General features: G+C 38.2%; 4 protein-coding genes across 4 annotated transcripts; 1 reads left to right on the plus strand and 3 right to left on the minus strand.

Moving 5' to 3' along the window:
• Positions 1 to 850: 850 nt before the first annotated feature.
• Positions 851 to 2,006, plus strand: PKNH_1256200 (thioredoxin (thioredoxin-2 precursor); the record flags this gene model as incomplete). The annotated part of the gene is made up of 4 exons (XM_002259867.1): positions 851 to 1,042; positions 1,277 to 1,326; positions 1,538 to 1,571; positions 1,809 to 2,006. The coding sequence occupies 4 exons, from the start codon at positions 851 to 853 to the stop codon at positions 2,004 to 2,006; spliced, it is 474 nt and encodes a 157-aa protein (XP_002259903.1).
• Positions 2,007 to 2,153: 147 nt separating this feature from the next.
• PKNH_1256300 (conserved Plasmodium protein, unknown function) lies at positions 2,154 to 5,148 on the minus strand (the record flags this gene model as incomplete). Its single annotated transcript, XM_002259868.1, has 11 exons — positions 2,154 to 2,309; positions 2,863 to 2,921; positions 3,046 to 3,112; positions 3,228 to 3,362; positions 3,601 to 3,668; positions 3,788 to 3,818; positions 3,989 to 4,165; positions 4,338 to 4,380; positions 4,560 to 4,608; positions 4,844 to 4,995; positions 5,099 to 5,148. The coding sequence occupies 11 exons, from the start codon at positions 5,146 to 5,148 to the stop codon at positions 2,154 to 2,156; spliced, it is 987 nt and encodes a 328-aa protein (XP_002259904.1).
• A 1,577-nt stretch (positions 5,149 to 6,725) lies between these two features.
• PKNH_1256400 (conserved Plasmodium protein, unknown function) lies at positions 6,726 to 11,369 on the minus strand (the record flags this gene model as incomplete). Its single annotated transcript, XM_002259869.1, has 1 exon — positions 6,726 to 11,369. One exon carries the CDS (start codon positions 11,367 to 11,369, stop codon positions 6,726 to 6,728), a length of 4,644 nt encoding a protein of 1,547 aa, XP_002259905.1.
• A 3,664-nt stretch (positions 11,370 to 15,033) lies between these two features.
• PKNH_1256500 (aspartate carbamoyltransferase, putative) lies at positions 15,034 to 16,669 on the minus strand (the record flags this gene model as incomplete). The annotated part of the gene is made up of 3 exons (XM_002259870.1): positions 15,034 to 15,165; positions 15,450 to 15,947; positions 16,181 to 16,669. The coding sequence occupies 3 exons, from the start codon at positions 16,667 to 16,669 to the stop codon at positions 15,034 to 15,036; spliced, it is 1,119 nt and encodes a 372-aa protein (XP_002259906.1).
• Positions 16,670 to 17,162: the final 493 nt, after the last annotated feature.

Genomic DNA, 17,162 nt, shown 5'->3' on the forward strand with positions numbered 1-17,162 from the left:
TTCGAGGGTATGACAATATATTCATTTTTTTTCTGCCTCCATTGAAGAAGTTTTCTTCTTTTTTCTTTGCATAATTCCCCTCCTAACAAGTGCAATTGTGCATTAAAAATGTATATGTACTTTTTACAGGTAAAAATAACTACAACATTTTGAAACAGCCTAATTTAAGTATTTATGTATAGTTATACGTCCCATGCCCACTCCCTCCATGTGTGTAACATTCATGGCGTTGCATTGTGCTGCGCGTGTATACATATATAAATGTTTTCAAATGTATAAGTGTCAGCCCTTTGCCAGTAAAGTGTGCCCTCTTAAAAAATTACAGTACCTTTTATTTATGTAAAAATAAATAGAAGCAAAATTATAAGCATGTTATACAAGTGGATTTTTACTACACCGTCATTTTTTTTTTTTTTTTTTATTAAATTGGTAAGAATTTTTTTTTTTTTTTTTTTTTTTTTTTTTTTTTTTTTTTTTTTTTTTTTTTTTTTTTTTTTTTACCGTTGATTTATAAATATTACGAAACCCGTGCGAACAGAATCGAAGCGCCGTGGATGGCTTGCCTTCACAATACGCCATGTACTTGCAGAAGCGCATATCAATAAATGTACTATTTATAAATGCGCTAAGCACGATTGTATTGTCGTACGTGAGTGACAAAATTTTAAATGTTTGCAAGAATTCGTAGAAGTATAGTTTCCCCTTCTCCCCATTTGATGAACCCACTCTCATTTAGTTATACTTAATTTTTTTTTTTTTTAAGTTTTTTTTTTTTAATATATAAGCTTTTTTTTTTTTTTTTTCAACGAAAATTTTTTCGTCGCTAAAACGGACTACCTACCAATCCACGATGAAGTTTTTAACATTTCTCTGCTTCCTTCTTTTGGGCCTCCTTTCCTTTCACGATGTCACAAGTACCAAGGATATTCCAGCCCAACAGGCTGACACTCCCCTAACTCCACTGAACAAATTCGACAAGTACTTTCTACGCATGTACAACAAAACCTCTAGATTACAACAAGGCGCAGGGGGCTACGTAAATGTAAGGAAGATTGCTTCACAAACGGGTTCCATAATACCCGTTGCTGAGTACACAGCAAAAGAGGACCTTCCCCATTAGGAAAGATTCTATGGCCCATTTGAGGGATATTACTTCTTACCCACAACCACGCTTCCCTTCTGTGAAGCACACCCAACCATATGCATCACGCATGCATGAGAGTATGTACAGACGCACACATGATTCAATGACCCCGATGCCTTTACCTTTTCACAGGGAGTTAACATGAAGAATACCGTTTTCATTTTGTACTTTTTCGCAAAATGGTAAAGCAGGAGCGTTGTGCACATGCGCATCATCACCATGCACGTGTTGATGTCGCGTATCTATCCATATGGACGTATGTCTGTGCCCATCTATTAATACTTTTCCCTTCCATTAGTGCCTTTGCCTCTACCCCCTTTTTTTTTTTTTTTTTTTTTTCTTTTTTTGTACGCCCACTCTTTACTTCTCTTGTTCCACCTTTAAATCACGCAGGTGCCACGCTTGTAAAATGCAGGGAAGCGAAATGGTAATAAACAAAAGGAATTTTTTTAAATGGCCTCGTTACTTTGTTTAAGCTCAAACGGGGGAGGGAAAAAAAAAAAGAAAAAAAAAAAAGATATCGCGAGTGCAAGTAATTTTCGGATGACATGTAGAGTTCTTTTCACCATGGAAACATAGCGTTATTCGCCTTACATGCCTGCCTCACCCATGTAATATCCACGTGGCCCCACTCACACACACATATTTCACCTCTCACCCGCAGGAGAAACTGGAAAAGTACTACGGCAAGCGAATATACATTTTGAAGGTGGACATAGACCAAAACGAAGCAATGGCCAGAAAATTCGCCGTCAAGTCTCTACCTACAATTATCATCATGAAAAATAAGGCAGTACTGGCGAGGAAAGATCACTACGTCACGAGTAACGATTTGGTGTCTCTCGTAAGAAAACATTTATGAGACTGCCCGCCTTTGCGTCATCGTATTATTGAAGAGATTTGCGAAGTTTTGGGGGTAAAAGAAATGGACATTGGACACTTTTGATTCATCCCTTTAAAATTTTTTTTTTTTTTTTTTTTTTAATTTCCTCTTTTTCTGGAGCCCCCGTCACTTCTCAGCCTGCTCCTGGTTACCAGCTTGCAATTTCATAACCTTTAACATAAGTTTATTTTTTTTTTCATTTTCTTTTTTTTCGCGCTTCGCCTTAGTGATGATTTCGTTTTTATCCTCTTCGCCGATTTCGCTGTGACAAATGCAGCACGTCTGCGGGGGGAAAGAATATGTTGACATCGCAGTGAGTTGTTTTATAAATCCACACATGCACAGTAAGGTGTGGAGATAGCGAGTAGGGACTCGTTCGCACAGGCGCCTATTTGTATGTACTCCTGCGTCGACGGGAGCACATCGCGTTGCATTATTTTTAACGACATTTGAAAAATGCGCAGTGTTCGTGCTTTAAATCGAATGGGTGGTGAAGCTTTTGCTCATTTTCGGCACTCTTCTGATTTATTAAAACATGTATATTACGTGATGAGCTAATCGAGCAATTCTTTTCCACTCGCGCTTTTACCATTATGCAATTTTTTCATTTCCTTATTAATATATTTTTTTTAATGCGTTTGCTCATTTAAGCTTTGAAAACCGTTTGAAATTATTCTTTCACTTTTTTTTCACTTTCTTTTTTTTTCTCATGTTTTGGAAGCCATTCACACATGTATGTTCGTGTGTTTGTTTGTGTGTACATAAGTGTATGTCCCCGCGCATGCCTCAAACCAGTTTTTCCTGTTTTTTTAAGCATTTTTTCTCCCTTTCTTACCTTTCTGCATTCCCTTCGTATCACTGTTTCGTAGATACACATCAAATGAAAAACGTGCTCTTAAGGAAAAAAAAAAAAAAATTAATTAATTAATTAATTAAATTAATTCCTGGGTACACAATTTCATCAGTGAGTGAATTTTTGGCACAGGACCAACGTGTGAGGTGGAAAACTTCTGATTACCACAACTCAGCTTGTAAATGGTAGGCGGCAAGTTCCCGTGGAGTGATTCCGTTTTGGGCATTAGGCACTAATAGGGTATACATGTAGATACATCCAGTGGTGTGAAAATACTTATATCCATACGCATTCACTTTGCACATCGAGACTTCACATGGATACATGCACACCTAAGGTAGACTTACCAGTGGGCATTCGCCTCCAATTGTGTCGTTCATTTTTGCCGCCATTTTGGACCTGGATCCTTGAGCATCCTTTTGGAAATTAGATTTACACGTTGACTCTAAATTGGCATTATTTTTTCGGAATGATTCCTGTGCCTTTTGCAGTTCGTGAAGGGGAAGGGACAGAATGCATACATGTGTATTTACAGGTATAGCGGAACAAAATCAGCTGGGGAGGAAATGAGTTGTGTTGATCATGTGTTGTTTTTTAATCGTTTGTGGATAATCCCGCGAAGCAAAAACATAAGTGCATTAAGGAAACGGTGCAAACGGTTCCCTTTTTGTACTCTGTACATTTGACATTTTTTTTTAGGACTTCCATCCTGTTACTCACCCCTGTACTGTTTTTCGCACTATATTCCTTTTCACTATAACTTGGTATGATATCCTCGTGTATATCAGCTAAAGGTGACAAGGAAAAATAAATTAAAATGAAATAATATAAAATTAAATAGAATAAAATAAAATAATTAAATCAAATAGAGAAAAAAAAGCGTCTTTAAAAAAAGAGTTAAAGCTACTTTTAATTCCTGATAAATCTCTCATTGTCATCTTAGGTGGGAACAAGTGTAGTTAAAAGAAAGGGAGAAGTAAAAAAAAAAAAAAAAAAAAAAGGGTATAATGTTACGTGGTTATATAGAAACAAGTGCGCCACACTTCACACACTAGGAAATTAATAAATCTAAAAGACAAAATTATCATTTCTGTACAAATGGAGTTACATTTTCCACCGTAGGGTTGTCGGACTGTGTCTCGTTTAGGGATTCCCTATCGGAACTTAAGGAAGAATCTGAACATTTATCTTCGTATTCTCCTTCTTCATTGACATTATTCGGCGAAGAAAATAAGTTCAGTTCTTTCTTCTTCTTTGCGCTTCGAAGATGAGGAATTTTTATTAACTGTTAAAACAAAAAAAAAAAAAAAAAAAAAAAAAAAAAGTGGGGGAAGGGAAGAAACACGTTTCCTATTTCATAAAAGGATAAAACAAAAATCCAAACATACAACCTTGAAATGGATAATGAATTCCATGTAAACTTAATTCTCGCATTCCTTGTCTTCCTCTTTTCCTACTCTTCTCTTTCTTGAAGATGTCCTCCTTTTATGAGATTTTATCCTACGCGGGGAAATTTTTATTATTTTTTATTATTTTTTAATTCGTTTTTGCATAACCACAATGTCTTCTATCGGCAGAAGGAGGCACTCCCCCATGGCGATATTATTTTCTGCAATTCTGATGAACCAATTTGCAACTTTATTATTTGGCAACATCAGCAAATTAGTATTTCCCCTTACTCATGCTCGCCACTTTCGCAACGGGGTTTCTCCTTGGGATAATTTGGGCCTATCATGAATGTTGCAAATGCACCCACATGGATTCATATCGTGGATAACTCACACAACGCACTGCAGGCATAGCATGCGGAACAACGGAATTGGTAAAGACACCAACCCTTCATTATCGGTAGTGCTAATCGCAGAAGGGTTGGCGCCTTTACCAATTCCTCCAGCGTGAACCTAACAAGAAGGCAAAACTACATGCGAACATCTCCTAATTTGGAAATATCAGTTTCCCCTACCAGATATGAACTTCTTTAAATCTAAAGTTGTTATTCCTTGTACCTCGAGAATTGCACATAACATTTTTATAATTTTGTCTTTATATTCAATCATACTGTAAGCTTGTTTTTTAAACTCTTCCAAGTTGGCCTCAGCTCGGTCTTTGCATTTTCTGCGATCATGAGAATATTCGCTTGGATGGGACGATGGGTATTTTACCCCCGTGGGTTCACTTGGTTTAACATTTTTCAGGGCATCGTGTAAAATACACCTACCTGTGTAAATTATCTTTGTTCTTCATTTGCGCTTCATTCGGGGGGACCATGTGCGGGGTGCGTGGGATTCTTCGATCGGTTGTTGTACCGTTATAGATACCGCGGTAATTACCCCACTGCTTCTGCTTCTGTCTCGCTTTCACTTCACTTGCCCCCCTCAGTTTGCACCATCCCCCTTAGATCGCTCCAAACGAGGGCAAATGTCGTAGTTACGCAGAATCGCACAATCGAGGTCGCACTAATTAACGAGTTGAAAGGCAATCTTCTCTGTAGAAATGAAACGCGACAAAAGAACAATAAAAAAACGGAACGCGTCGAATTAATGTGAAATCAAGGAGTATCAACGTGACTGTGCAAATATGGCTACGAGAAAGCTGCAACACTATGTCTATGCATATATACATATATACTTGCACACATTTACACTCATTCCGGGGATCGAGAAAACGAATTCATGTATCCTCCGGCAAAAAAAAGTCCCGTCACTAAGGCGCCCTCGCATTTCCACCGCCCATCAAGAGTAACATTTCCCCAGAAAAGAAAACCTTCCAGAGCAATAAGCGATGCCCCTGTTCCATTTGCACAGGTAAAAGGTCCCATGTTCTGAGGTGTACGTACAATGCGGGGCTGAAATCTTCCCTTTTCAGTTCACCACAGGAAAAGTAAACAAGGCAAACTCCATGAGGGTGCAACCTTCACCAATGAAAAATTCCTCTCGGGATGGAAAGGAATTTATTATCCATTTATCCACCTAGTATCCTCATAACAGAATAGGCAATGGTGTAAAATATCTCATTTCTGTCTTTGCTTTTTTTTTAAAAATAAGAATTTTTTTTTTCTTCTATTTTTTTTTTTTTTTCTCTTTACTGTTGTTTATTTCTGTTTGAAAATTTGCAAAGGGAACACAAAAAAAGGGAAAAAGTAAAAAAAGAATGAAGAAGAAAAAAAAAAGAATAAAGCAACGCAATTTTTAATTACAAATTCAAATGTGTTAATTATTTTAAATCTGCTAATTGATAAACTTATAACATTTCAAATATAGGGTCCAATGGAAAAGAAAGCCTGGGCTATTCATTGGGGGCATACGCAAAAAGGGGTTAGGCGTATGTGCGGCTCAGCAACAGTACTGTGGTGAAACGTACACTTGAGAGACATAAAAAAAAAAAAAAAAAAAAAAAAAAAAGGGAGTCATAAAAATGGAGCAATAAGAAGAGTGGTAAAAAGACGTGCGATGTGAAATGCACCCCACACAACATACGTTCACATAACTCGCAAAATAATTAACACCGTGATGTTAAGGAGCTACGCTTCATAAGTGTGAACGCACAGAGGGAGTGAACGGAGCGCAATATAGGAGGAGGGGAAACGGGATGCGTTAGAAATTGGGGGGAAATAGAACAAAGTGGAGAATAATGGGGCAAAAACGAATGACATGCAAATATGTATCATATCACTGTTGGAAGCATCATGCAGCAATGGATTGGTTGATATGAAAAGAAATTCACCATGAGAGAGGTGAAAACCTGCTTGAAACATCCCTCAAAGGAGACCCAGAATTGATACAACATCACAGGATGAATGACTGGGAGGGGGACAGGTGTAAACTCTTTGCCAAAACTTCACCCTCTCACTGAGCCATCCATGGATCTGGGATATCAGCACAGTTAGACGAAGGTGTGCAATTGTCACCTGTGTCTTTTTCATTCTGCGCCCCAACCTTTTCCGCATCGCCCAGGCCTAAAAATGTATTTTCCGTGCCGACCAGTTGGGGCACATGGGGTTCATGATTCCCCTCATGGTTATCCGCAGGGTTTGCTAGATTTTCCGTCATGCTGCCTGAACAGTTTCCCTCGACTCCACTTGAGCCATTCTTCCACATAAAGCCACTACTTCCCACACCACAGGATCCGTTTTCAATTTGCGCGCCTTCCAATGTTGACGGGAGAAAATAATCGCCAAGTGCCTCACCCCTACTGTCATTATTACAGTAAGTGATATTATCCTCCGCGTTATTGTACTCGGATAATAAATTTTGTTCCCCCCCGAAATTACTGATACACGGATTGGCATCATAATTTGGCTTTATTAATGTCGAGGAGGGTATAGCACAGTGACTATGCTGATTGCTCATTCCTAGTGCTCCTCTTCCTGTCTCATCTGCCTGGTAAGCATTTAAGTTGTCTGCTACGAAAGAATTGCTGCACTCTTGAGGAGCACTCATCATAACATTTACATTTTGGCTAGCTAAGAAATTATCACAGTTGTTCTCTTCTTTCAGGGGGCTCCTTTCTCCACTGTCTTTGTAATACTCTCCCTGGTCATTATCACTATCGGCCCCGCCGCTATTGACGGCATACTCGGCCATGCTGCTAACCATGTAATCAACTCCTGTGCTTACTAAATAGTCGACCCCGCTGTTAACTGAGTAATCAACTTGGCCACTAGCTCCGTAATCAACTTCACCGCTACCCCCTTCGTTCTCCTTTCCCACGGACATGTACTCATCACTGCGAAAGGCGCTGTTACTAACCTGATAGACATTTTCTTCGCTAAAAAAGTTGGCGTTCATACCAATATTCATTATATCCTCCTGTTCCCGTTCGTGCTCCAATTCATGTTCCATCTCGTGAAGGAGGTCGCAGTGTTCCTCCTCCAGCCGTTCTGCCATATCTACTTCCATCTGCTGCCCCTGATGCGGTTGTCGTTCTTCGTCACCGTCATCCTTGTTATCATTTTGCCCTTCATGGGACATGAGTTCTTCTATATAATTTATCCACTCCATAATAGAGTTGAATTTTTTATTATCGTAGTTCAATTCGTGTTTACCTTTATTGCACCACGCATGGAACACCTTCTTGTAATTATCCCTCTTAAAATTATAAATGACTTCATCCTTCTCTATGTTTCCCTTTTTCCCTTTTTTCGGACCACACATATCTAGCGAAAAGTCTTGACTAAATTTGGAGTTCTCATTACTGCTACTCTCCGTGTAGTCACTTTTATTTTCCAATTCATCCAGTGATTCAAAAAATGATCCCAGCATATCGAATTCAGAGAAAATATCATTTTTATACGGGGAGGAAACGAAATAATTAGAGTTCACCTTTTCCATGTTCTCTTCATTATAGTTGGAATCAAAAATGGGAGACGCAGGGGTTAAGGGCGTACTGCCGGGAGACTTTAATGGGCTATTAGAATATATCTGCTGATTCGGAGAAAGAACTAATTCGTTCACATCGGTTAGATGTAGGGATGATGCATGTAAGGAGCTTGTCGGAGGAGACTGAGAAAATTTCATATTTTCCGGTGTGTTCATTAGTCTAATATCACATGCTTCTTCAAAATCAGGATCATTCACTTGATTAATATTGTTTTTGCCTCCTCCCTGGTTACTACAGTTCCCACTACTACTGGTACTACTGTTACCACTACTGCTACTGCTACCACTACTTCCGCTGCTGCTGCTACTACTGCTACTACCACAGGTGTTGTTGCGAGGGGAAAGTGAGGAATATGAATTCGGATGACTCATCTCTGGTAGAAGGGGCAATTTCAACGGCTGGCCGACATAATTCGTCGTATGAATTATCATTTGGTTTATGTTTAATAATTGATTGTCTTCCCCACTTGGCTCCAAGTCCATGCTCGCATCCTCTTCCTTCTCCATGGTTCCTGAGTCTAATTTGAGTTGGCCATTATTAACTCCTGTCGATGTTACCTTCTGTTCATCCTTCCCTGGATCTGCACCCATCAAATCCTTTTCCTTAACCGAGGTGCTCTCTTTTGCATTTTCATTGTTTTCCAAAAACTCAATTTCTCTAATTAGCTTGTAATAATTTTCGTGTTCCTTATCCTGAGTATTCACGCCGCTTTTTTCCTTTGGATCATCCGATTGTATATTCCCCTCTCTGTTCTTACCCTTTGCGTCCTTCCCCTTGGCATTGTCATTACTGCTTTCATTGCTGCTGTCGTTTCCACTGTCGTCATTGTATCCATCAGTGTGATCATCATTGTTGTCCCCATTGTTGTCCTCGCTATTGCCGCCGTTTTCACTGCTACCTCCGTTTTCCTTGCTACCGCCGCTCCCGCTTCGGTTACCGCTGTGGCCATCCCTGCAGTTTCCACTACTGTTGCCACTTCCACTTCCTCCGCTATTTCCATTGCCATGTTCGCTTCCAGTATGCCCACCATTCCCACATGCGTCGTTACTGCTGCAGACACGCCCCTGCGTCTTCTCTCCGCCCCTGTTACCCCTTTCCCGCGCGTCATTTCCTGCGCCAAGCTTCAAATCAACACACGGGAAGTTCCTCCTCTTAGGATTTCCACTAATACCGAAGTCTTTCTCCTTCTTGAAATGCTCCACATCCAGCCAATTTAAGAAGCTACCACGTAGGTTACATCCCTCCGCGGGATCAAGGAAAGACGATTCTCCATTACAGCAGTTACTTATATAACTAAAGTAGAGATCCTTTCCAGAATTCACAAACCCCTCATTTGCGCTGCGATTTACAGTGGGAAGGGAAAAAACACGCAAAGAGCTTCTCCCTTCTGACATTCTCGTAATCCCCTTCGAGGTATTCTCTCTCCCACTGGAGGGTGCGAAATTTTTCTTACTCATGTCAAGGCTCGAGGAATACATCAACCTATTGTAAGATACATTATCATTTATGGTGCTAAATCTGGCTGAACAAAAAGGTTGATGATAACAAACGGCTTCACCATCCAACTTCCCCCCCCTGGCTCCAAAACTGCCAACGTAATTTTTTACACATTTCCTCTTATTGTGAAAAAAGTAATAATTAAAAAATTGATTAACTAGCATGACAAAATAGGACTGGAAAAACTTCCTTACATATTTATCTACGTAACTGCAATAATTAGAAACCTTTTTATGAACACGATCTGACAAGGATGGAATGACAAAGGTGTGTATCATTCTCTCATTCGCTATGTTTCTTTCCGCCTGATGAAAATTCTCCAAAATTATTAGTTTTCTATGAAGATATTTTTTCACGTACTTCCTCAACGTTCTTCTAAATTTGTATACTAAGTAATCTTCTTCCTTCAGGAAAGTACCCCTTGTTCGCTTGGCAAAGACCCCCCTTCCTACTCGGTTACCATTTCCATTACTACAATAATTATCAAGATCACCCTTACCATTATCATCTTTATCATGTCGGTCTACTTCCTTCCCCTTGATTGAAAGAGAACTTCCGTTGTCATAACCCCCGTTGCAAGACATCCTTTTCTTGTTATAAGCTATATTTTCCTTTATCATAGCATCTTTTAATTTTTCTATTATCTTCATAGTACGGCATTTCAGTCTGTGTAGCTCTAAATGGGATCTAAAAACCTTTTTCCCACTTTTGCATCTCAGTATCGGCTTCATCTTAGGTGAGTTTTCTTTTCCATGGGTCATGGTTCTGAAAGCTCCTTCTAAATTGTCGATACGCTTCCCCTTTGATAATTCTATGATATTTTCATTTTTTTCTTTCCGTGTGGCAGGAAGGACCTCATTGTCATTGTTTAAATTTTTATCATTCCCCCGATGCACATTTTTTCTATACAAATATTTAGCCATTTTGGATGCTTCACCAACAGGAAGAATGATATTTCCCATTGACTCTTCCTTTCTTTTCCTTTTTTTTTTTTTTTTCTTTTTCTTCTTCCCTTTTCTGAGGTGCTTCAATATGGCACTTCCTCCTCGGAAACTACTACTGCTGCCTTTTCTTTGCTCATTCGTCAGACTGTTATTCTCGTGGGTGGCTACCCTCATGCCCTTTCGGATGATACATCCATCATGCAGATATTCCTCTGGTTCCCTAGAACTACGGGCGTCCCTGCATTCTGCAATGGTACAGGCATGGAGACGCACATCAGAGAATCTAATACGTTCACTGCTATCCTCATGAACGCACGGGGAGCCCTTATCACTAGTAACCTTTTTACACCTTCTATTATTTTCCTTGGCGAAGTCTGCACTTTTCATTGTATAGGTATTTCTCATCGAATCCTTTTTAACTTCTTTACCTATTCGAAGGATGGAGAGGTTCTCCTTCCCTTCACTAGAATTGTTTCCACAGTGATCACCACGCAAATCGTTACATATGCAAGAGTAGATGCAATCCATTTCGGGGGGGAGTATTGAATTGGATTCACAACTTCTTCCAACACGTCCTACGCCTTTCCTTGTGTCTACATCCCCGATTTGTACATCGCACACATTCCCATGGTACATTTCATGGAAGCGTTCGCTTTTCTGAAGTGCCATTTTGCCTATGCGCTTTGGGGGGCACGTTTATGCGCAAGTGATTCGTCTTAGTGCGCTCATTTGCTTGGGCGTACGTCTGCGACTGATGTTGCGCTTAATGTTCCAACTGCGCCGTGCATTCCTTTCTACGTCTTCCGCACGCTCCTCCCCTTCGCTGTTCACGCTGCAATTTTCACTCACTTTCCTCCTTCCCCTATTTTCTTCACACATGCATACACTCGCGCGTTTATAGGCACACAGACAATCCTACCAATTCGTAACACTACGCTTTCTACATAAACAGCGGGGATGAAATGTATCAAGAAGGAAAAAGGCACTTATGTGTTTTTATGTCTATATCTACCAACTCCATCCCATGTTTCTTGTGAGTAAACTCCGCACACATGTGCCGTACGGCGAGGGTGTCTTGATGGGCCCAATGGTAAAAGTATGTATCATTCAATTTAGTACATCTGTCGAGGGTTATCTCGTTACTTCGATTTTAATTTCCACACGTGTACATGGCGTTCAGTGTGTCCATGGCCTGATCTGCTTTGCACTTTACACCAATTTAATCGCCCTTTTTTTTTTTTTTTTTTTTTTTTTTTTTTTTTTTTTGTATTTTTTCCCCGATTCGCCTTCAATTAGCTAGCTTGTATGTCCAATGCTACGTCTTCTAAGCTACGCTGAATGCAAATAATTCTTCTTCTCTCATTAACTTTAAAGAAGTGCAACTTCCCTTTCCCCTTTCTTTGTATACACGTTTTCCTGTGTAGGAAATTTTCATCAGTTTGTGTGTTTACACCTATATAACTTTAAGTAAAAATTACAAGCGATCACACATACAGCTATAACATTACAATTTCCCCATTTTATTCTCTCATATAATTAAAATAACGCTAAATGGAAATTAAACAAAATAGACAAAATTTTTTTAAAAATATTTGTGCAAAAATGTATGACACAAAATTGGGAGGGGAAAAAAAAAAAAAAAAAAAAGAAAAAAGAAAAAGTGAGGCTTCCTTTTATACATAAAAGCACAGCACATAATATGTAAAAAAAAAAAAAAAAAAAAAAAAAAAAAAAAAAACAGAAAGAAAGGAACATAAATTGTAAAGATATAAACTTTAATTCAAAAAGGAAAGCATAATTCGTGATCATTAACTATACGCGATGAACTGGAAAAATACGCATTGGAGGAAGTGAGCATATGTATGAGTATGCAAATTCGTACATAACATTACACGAAACATTTAGCTTTCTCTATAAACTCTTTCAAAAATGTAAAAAGGTACTTATGCATACCATGTGACAATTCACGCAGATTCAATTTTGGTGTTTGTCGCAAGGATGAAAAAAAAAAAAAAAAAAAAAAAAAAAGGAAAAAAGCTTAAAAGGCGTGAATCGCTTGAAAACGTCCTTGCTGTTTGCATAATTATTAGCTACACGAAATGTGGGATTTTATATATTAGCATTGGTCGATACGCGCTTTATATATTTAGGTGGGCGGAAGAATGGTATGCACGGATGAATGGAAGAGGGCACAAGATGATGGAAGGCGAAGGTTACCTGAGTACGGATGCATACACAGTACACCTTTTCTTGTTCATGGGGACATAACAGGAAAACATCGTAAAATTGTTAACAATACCATTTTTACGAAAAAAAAAAAAAAAATTCACTATATTAGCAATTCTGGAGTACTTCCCTCTTTCTTATGTTTTTCCAAACTTTAAAAAAAAAAAAAAAAAAAAAATCACAATTTTGCAGAAGCGTTAAGGCGTGAATGAACAACAGAAAAAAAAAAAAAAATAATAAAATACACACGCATATACATATATACACGGCCAAGCTGCATAAAATGTATTTTTTTTTCTAATATTATCCTACATTGCTAAAGGCCAGGCGAATTTTCTCCCACCAGTTTTAAACAACGTTGTGAGGCAAAACTTGTACAACTTTTAGCCGTAAAAAGGATGGGGAAAAAACCTCACCTCACTGAGGAAAAAAATGAAACATAACATTTGGAACACTAGCCTAAAGCTACTCAGCTCGCTAGCACGATCACTACTTCTAATGGAAACGTCGAAAGAAAAGGGAAATTCATCAACACAGAGGTAGTACATATACTTCAAAAATCTGTGTTGTTCCAATAGATGCACACAATATGCACACATTTTCGTGCGACAAGTAGTGACATAGGCTCAAGGGAGCATTTTTAAGGAATTAGAACAGAACCTGTTCCTACCATGGGAGGGAAGTTGTTAGAAAATAGATGTGTGTGTATTTGTATAGGTGAACATGCATGTGGCGAAAAGGATCCTCCTAGTGACTCTCTGAACCTCTGTATCCCGCTCCTACGTTTTCCCGACGTAGAACACATAACATTTTTTTTTTTTTTGCAAAATACGCCAAATTGGTGACAAGGTTCGGGAACCAATTCGAAAAGGGCAATATGACTGCACGCATAATATAATCGACATGTGTATTTAATTAAAGAGCGTCAGAAATTCGAGTGCACGTATAATGCATATCTATATATGTGTAGAAGGAGGAGCTATCCTATCCTTTTTGCAGTATGGAAATATTCCCTTTCCCCTATCTATTTTATTCTATCGGTCTTGCACGAAAATGTGGATGACGAGCTAATTCAAACGTCCTCCTTTCTCCCAAGCCACAATTATCAAATTGTTCTTTTCTAAAATTTCACAAAAAAAAAGTAATGAGGAAACGGCAAAGGAGCTAAATGTTTTTTTTAGCATTCACATATCGACCTCATTACTCTCCTAGACATAAAAACGTTCTTACAGAGAAATCATCCTCGAACGGAAATCATTACCTTTACAGTTACCCTATTTTTAAAAAGCAAAACGGAATTTTCCTCTTATTTGAAGAATTTGTGTGTTGGACACATTTGTTTATTCACTTATGCGCTGTGCGTACCTTTTATATATACCTTGGAAAAAATAGGTCATACAATTTCCTATATTTTACACAACTATTTAGATGATTTTGCATTTTAAAGCGTTCTCCCTATTTAGTAAAAGTATGCCAGTGTGGAGACTTTTGCCCTGATGGTCGAAAGGGACTTGTGTGTGTACAAAGTGACATCGTGAGAGGTGCTAAGGGCAATGTATAAATGCACGTAGGCAAAAGGGGATGTAGAACAACAGGGTGAAAAATAAGGGAAAAAAGAAAATACTACAAGTGAAAAGAATTCTCACTTGCACAAAAAAAAAAAAAAAAAAAAAAAAAAAAAAAGAGGGAACTACATATCGGGAGCCCCGTAGTAATGCCCCCTTCCCAAAAATTGTGGTACTTTCACAGCATTTAATAAATGCACAAACAGTTGAGCTTTTCTTTTTAAAGTGAATTATTTTCTGCTGCTAATAACTTGCGGTGTAAATAAATTAAAACGGGGGAATGAAGGCGTATGAAGCTGAATTACATGCCCCAGTTCATATACATAAAATCGCACAAAACAGGAAAACAAGTGGTTCATGATGTACACACATAGTAGCTAATTATCCACTAAGTTGTGGAAAATCCACGAATAAAATTAAAAAGAGGAATATTCTGGAGAGAAAAGGGAAAATGAGAATGCTTTTCTTTGCATGATTTTTTTCGCTTTTTCGCATTTTTTTTTTTTTTTTTTTTTTTTTTTTTTTTTTTACAGCTAGCCATTTTACGAAAAGATTAGATACAACAGGGCCATCCTCACATACAACCCGTTTTCGGCCTGCAAGAAGTACACACTTTTGGGGTTGTTATCAACTTCCACATTTATTTCGTTAACCCTAGGAAGGGGGTGTAGGACCTGCAAAAAGGGTAAAAATGAGGGGAGCAAATATGTCAAAAAGGTGAAATATTTCAATGGGAAGAAAATACACATCCTCTGCATCAACTTAATGCGCATGAACATGGCAGCTTTACAAAAGGTACGCCCAATTTTGGCAGCGCCTTAACGGAGCGTTTTCCTTTTTTTTTTTTTTTTTTTTTTTCTCGAGGTGCTCATTCTGCTTCTCTCTAATTTTTTTTCAAAACTCAATTAAATACAATCGCCCTTAAAAATTGCAGGCGCATGGAAACTCTCGTACACACCTTTGCATCCATCCTGGTATTCTTCAAAACATGGTTATCCAGAATGAAGGCGTCCTTATACACATTGTACTCGTTTAAGTCCGTAAATCTTTCCTTCTGTATCCTCGTCATGTATATCACATGTGCGTCTTTTAATCCTTTCTCCAAATTGTCAAATTTTCTGATAGAATTTTCATTGTAGAAATTATTCTTTTTCAAATTGTTCGTTATAATATGGACAATGTTTTCTGGAATGTCCAGCGACTTGCATGATATAAAGTTAAAATTGACATTATATCTGCTAAGTAATTTGCTAAGTGAGTGGACAGTCCTTCCATTTTTTAAATCTCCGACAAAGGCGACATTAATTTTTTGGTTTATGTCTCTTTCCAAAATGTGTGGGAAGAAGTTGTATATGGTGTAGAAGTCTAGCAGTGACTGCGTTGGGTGTTCACCTGTGCCATTTCCTGCGTTGATGATTGGCTTGTCGGATGAGGCGACGGCAAGGTCCACGTTATTCTGTCGAAAATGGGAATAAAATATTCATGAATAGGCATGTAAATGGGTAGGAATTGTATCGATGAAAAGAATTCGACCAAGGGGGGCAACATAGGTGGATACAGAACGTTGACATATCGTCAACAATGGTAGCAACTATAAGCGGCCATTTTCTTTTAACTATCATTTGCGTTTATACACAAACCGGCCGAAACAAATGGGCTGCAAAAAAAAAGGCACTTTATCTCACTTACATTCGAGGGATCGCGGTATATAATCCCATCCACGTATTTAGCCAAAATGGTAAACGCGTCCTGGACAGTTTCACCCTTGTAAAAGGACGTGGAATTCATGTCCGTAATATTTATCACCTTCGAACCCAGTCTCAAAATGGCTGAGTCGAAGGAACATCTCGTTCTTGTACTAGGCTCCAGGAAGATACTACAGAAAACTTTATTGTCCAGGAACTTGGTGTCCTCCTTATTTTTTAGCAAAGATTCAAACTTTTTGGCGGTGAACAAAATTACTAACAATTCCTCGTGACTTATATCATCGATATTTATTACGTTCTTAAATTTCATTTGTTGCGCAATTAAATCAAAATCAATTTTGTATTTATTGTTCAGCTCTCCTTTTCTGTCGATGATTAATTTCTTTTTTTTTGCACCTACGGTTATGTGCGCCAGAACCACAGCTAATAAAAGCGTGAACACTAAAGCCAGTGGGCCAAATAATTCTATCATTTTTTCACGTGCAGGAAAAAAAAGAAAAAAAAGAAATAATATACAATGTTGGAAAGGGGAAAAAAAAAAAAAAAAAATGACAAGCACAATTTCAGTGACTTGGCAACATTCACTTAATGCTAATATTAAACTTCCATAAAGATAACATGCGAAGGAGATTGAACCCCCTTTATTATTTTTTTTTTTTAACTATGCTTAACTAGCAAAAATGTAGACATTATTAATTATTCCTCCTGAAGGATAAACAAAATGAAGGGGTATATAACTTCATTACGGGAAATGTATTCAAAAAATAAGCCACCAATTCTAGGCAGCCTAAACTTTCAGGATAGATGACAGTCGTGCGGCAGTGATTTTATTCTGTGGCCTCCACGCATGGAACACAAACAGAAGGGCTAGCCATTTGAGAACAAATTGGCACAAAAAAAAAAAAAAAAAAAAAAAAAAAAAAAAGAGTTATGTAACCAAGCATCAAAGTAACAACAATTAAAAG

Source organism: Plasmodium knowlesi (genome assembly GCF_000006355.2).
Source record: "Plasmodium knowlesi strain H genome assembly, chromosome: 12".
In the NCBI taxonomy this organism is placed as follows: Eukaryota; Apicomplexa; class Aconoidasida; order Haemosporida; family Plasmodiidae; genus Plasmodium; species Plasmodium knowlesi.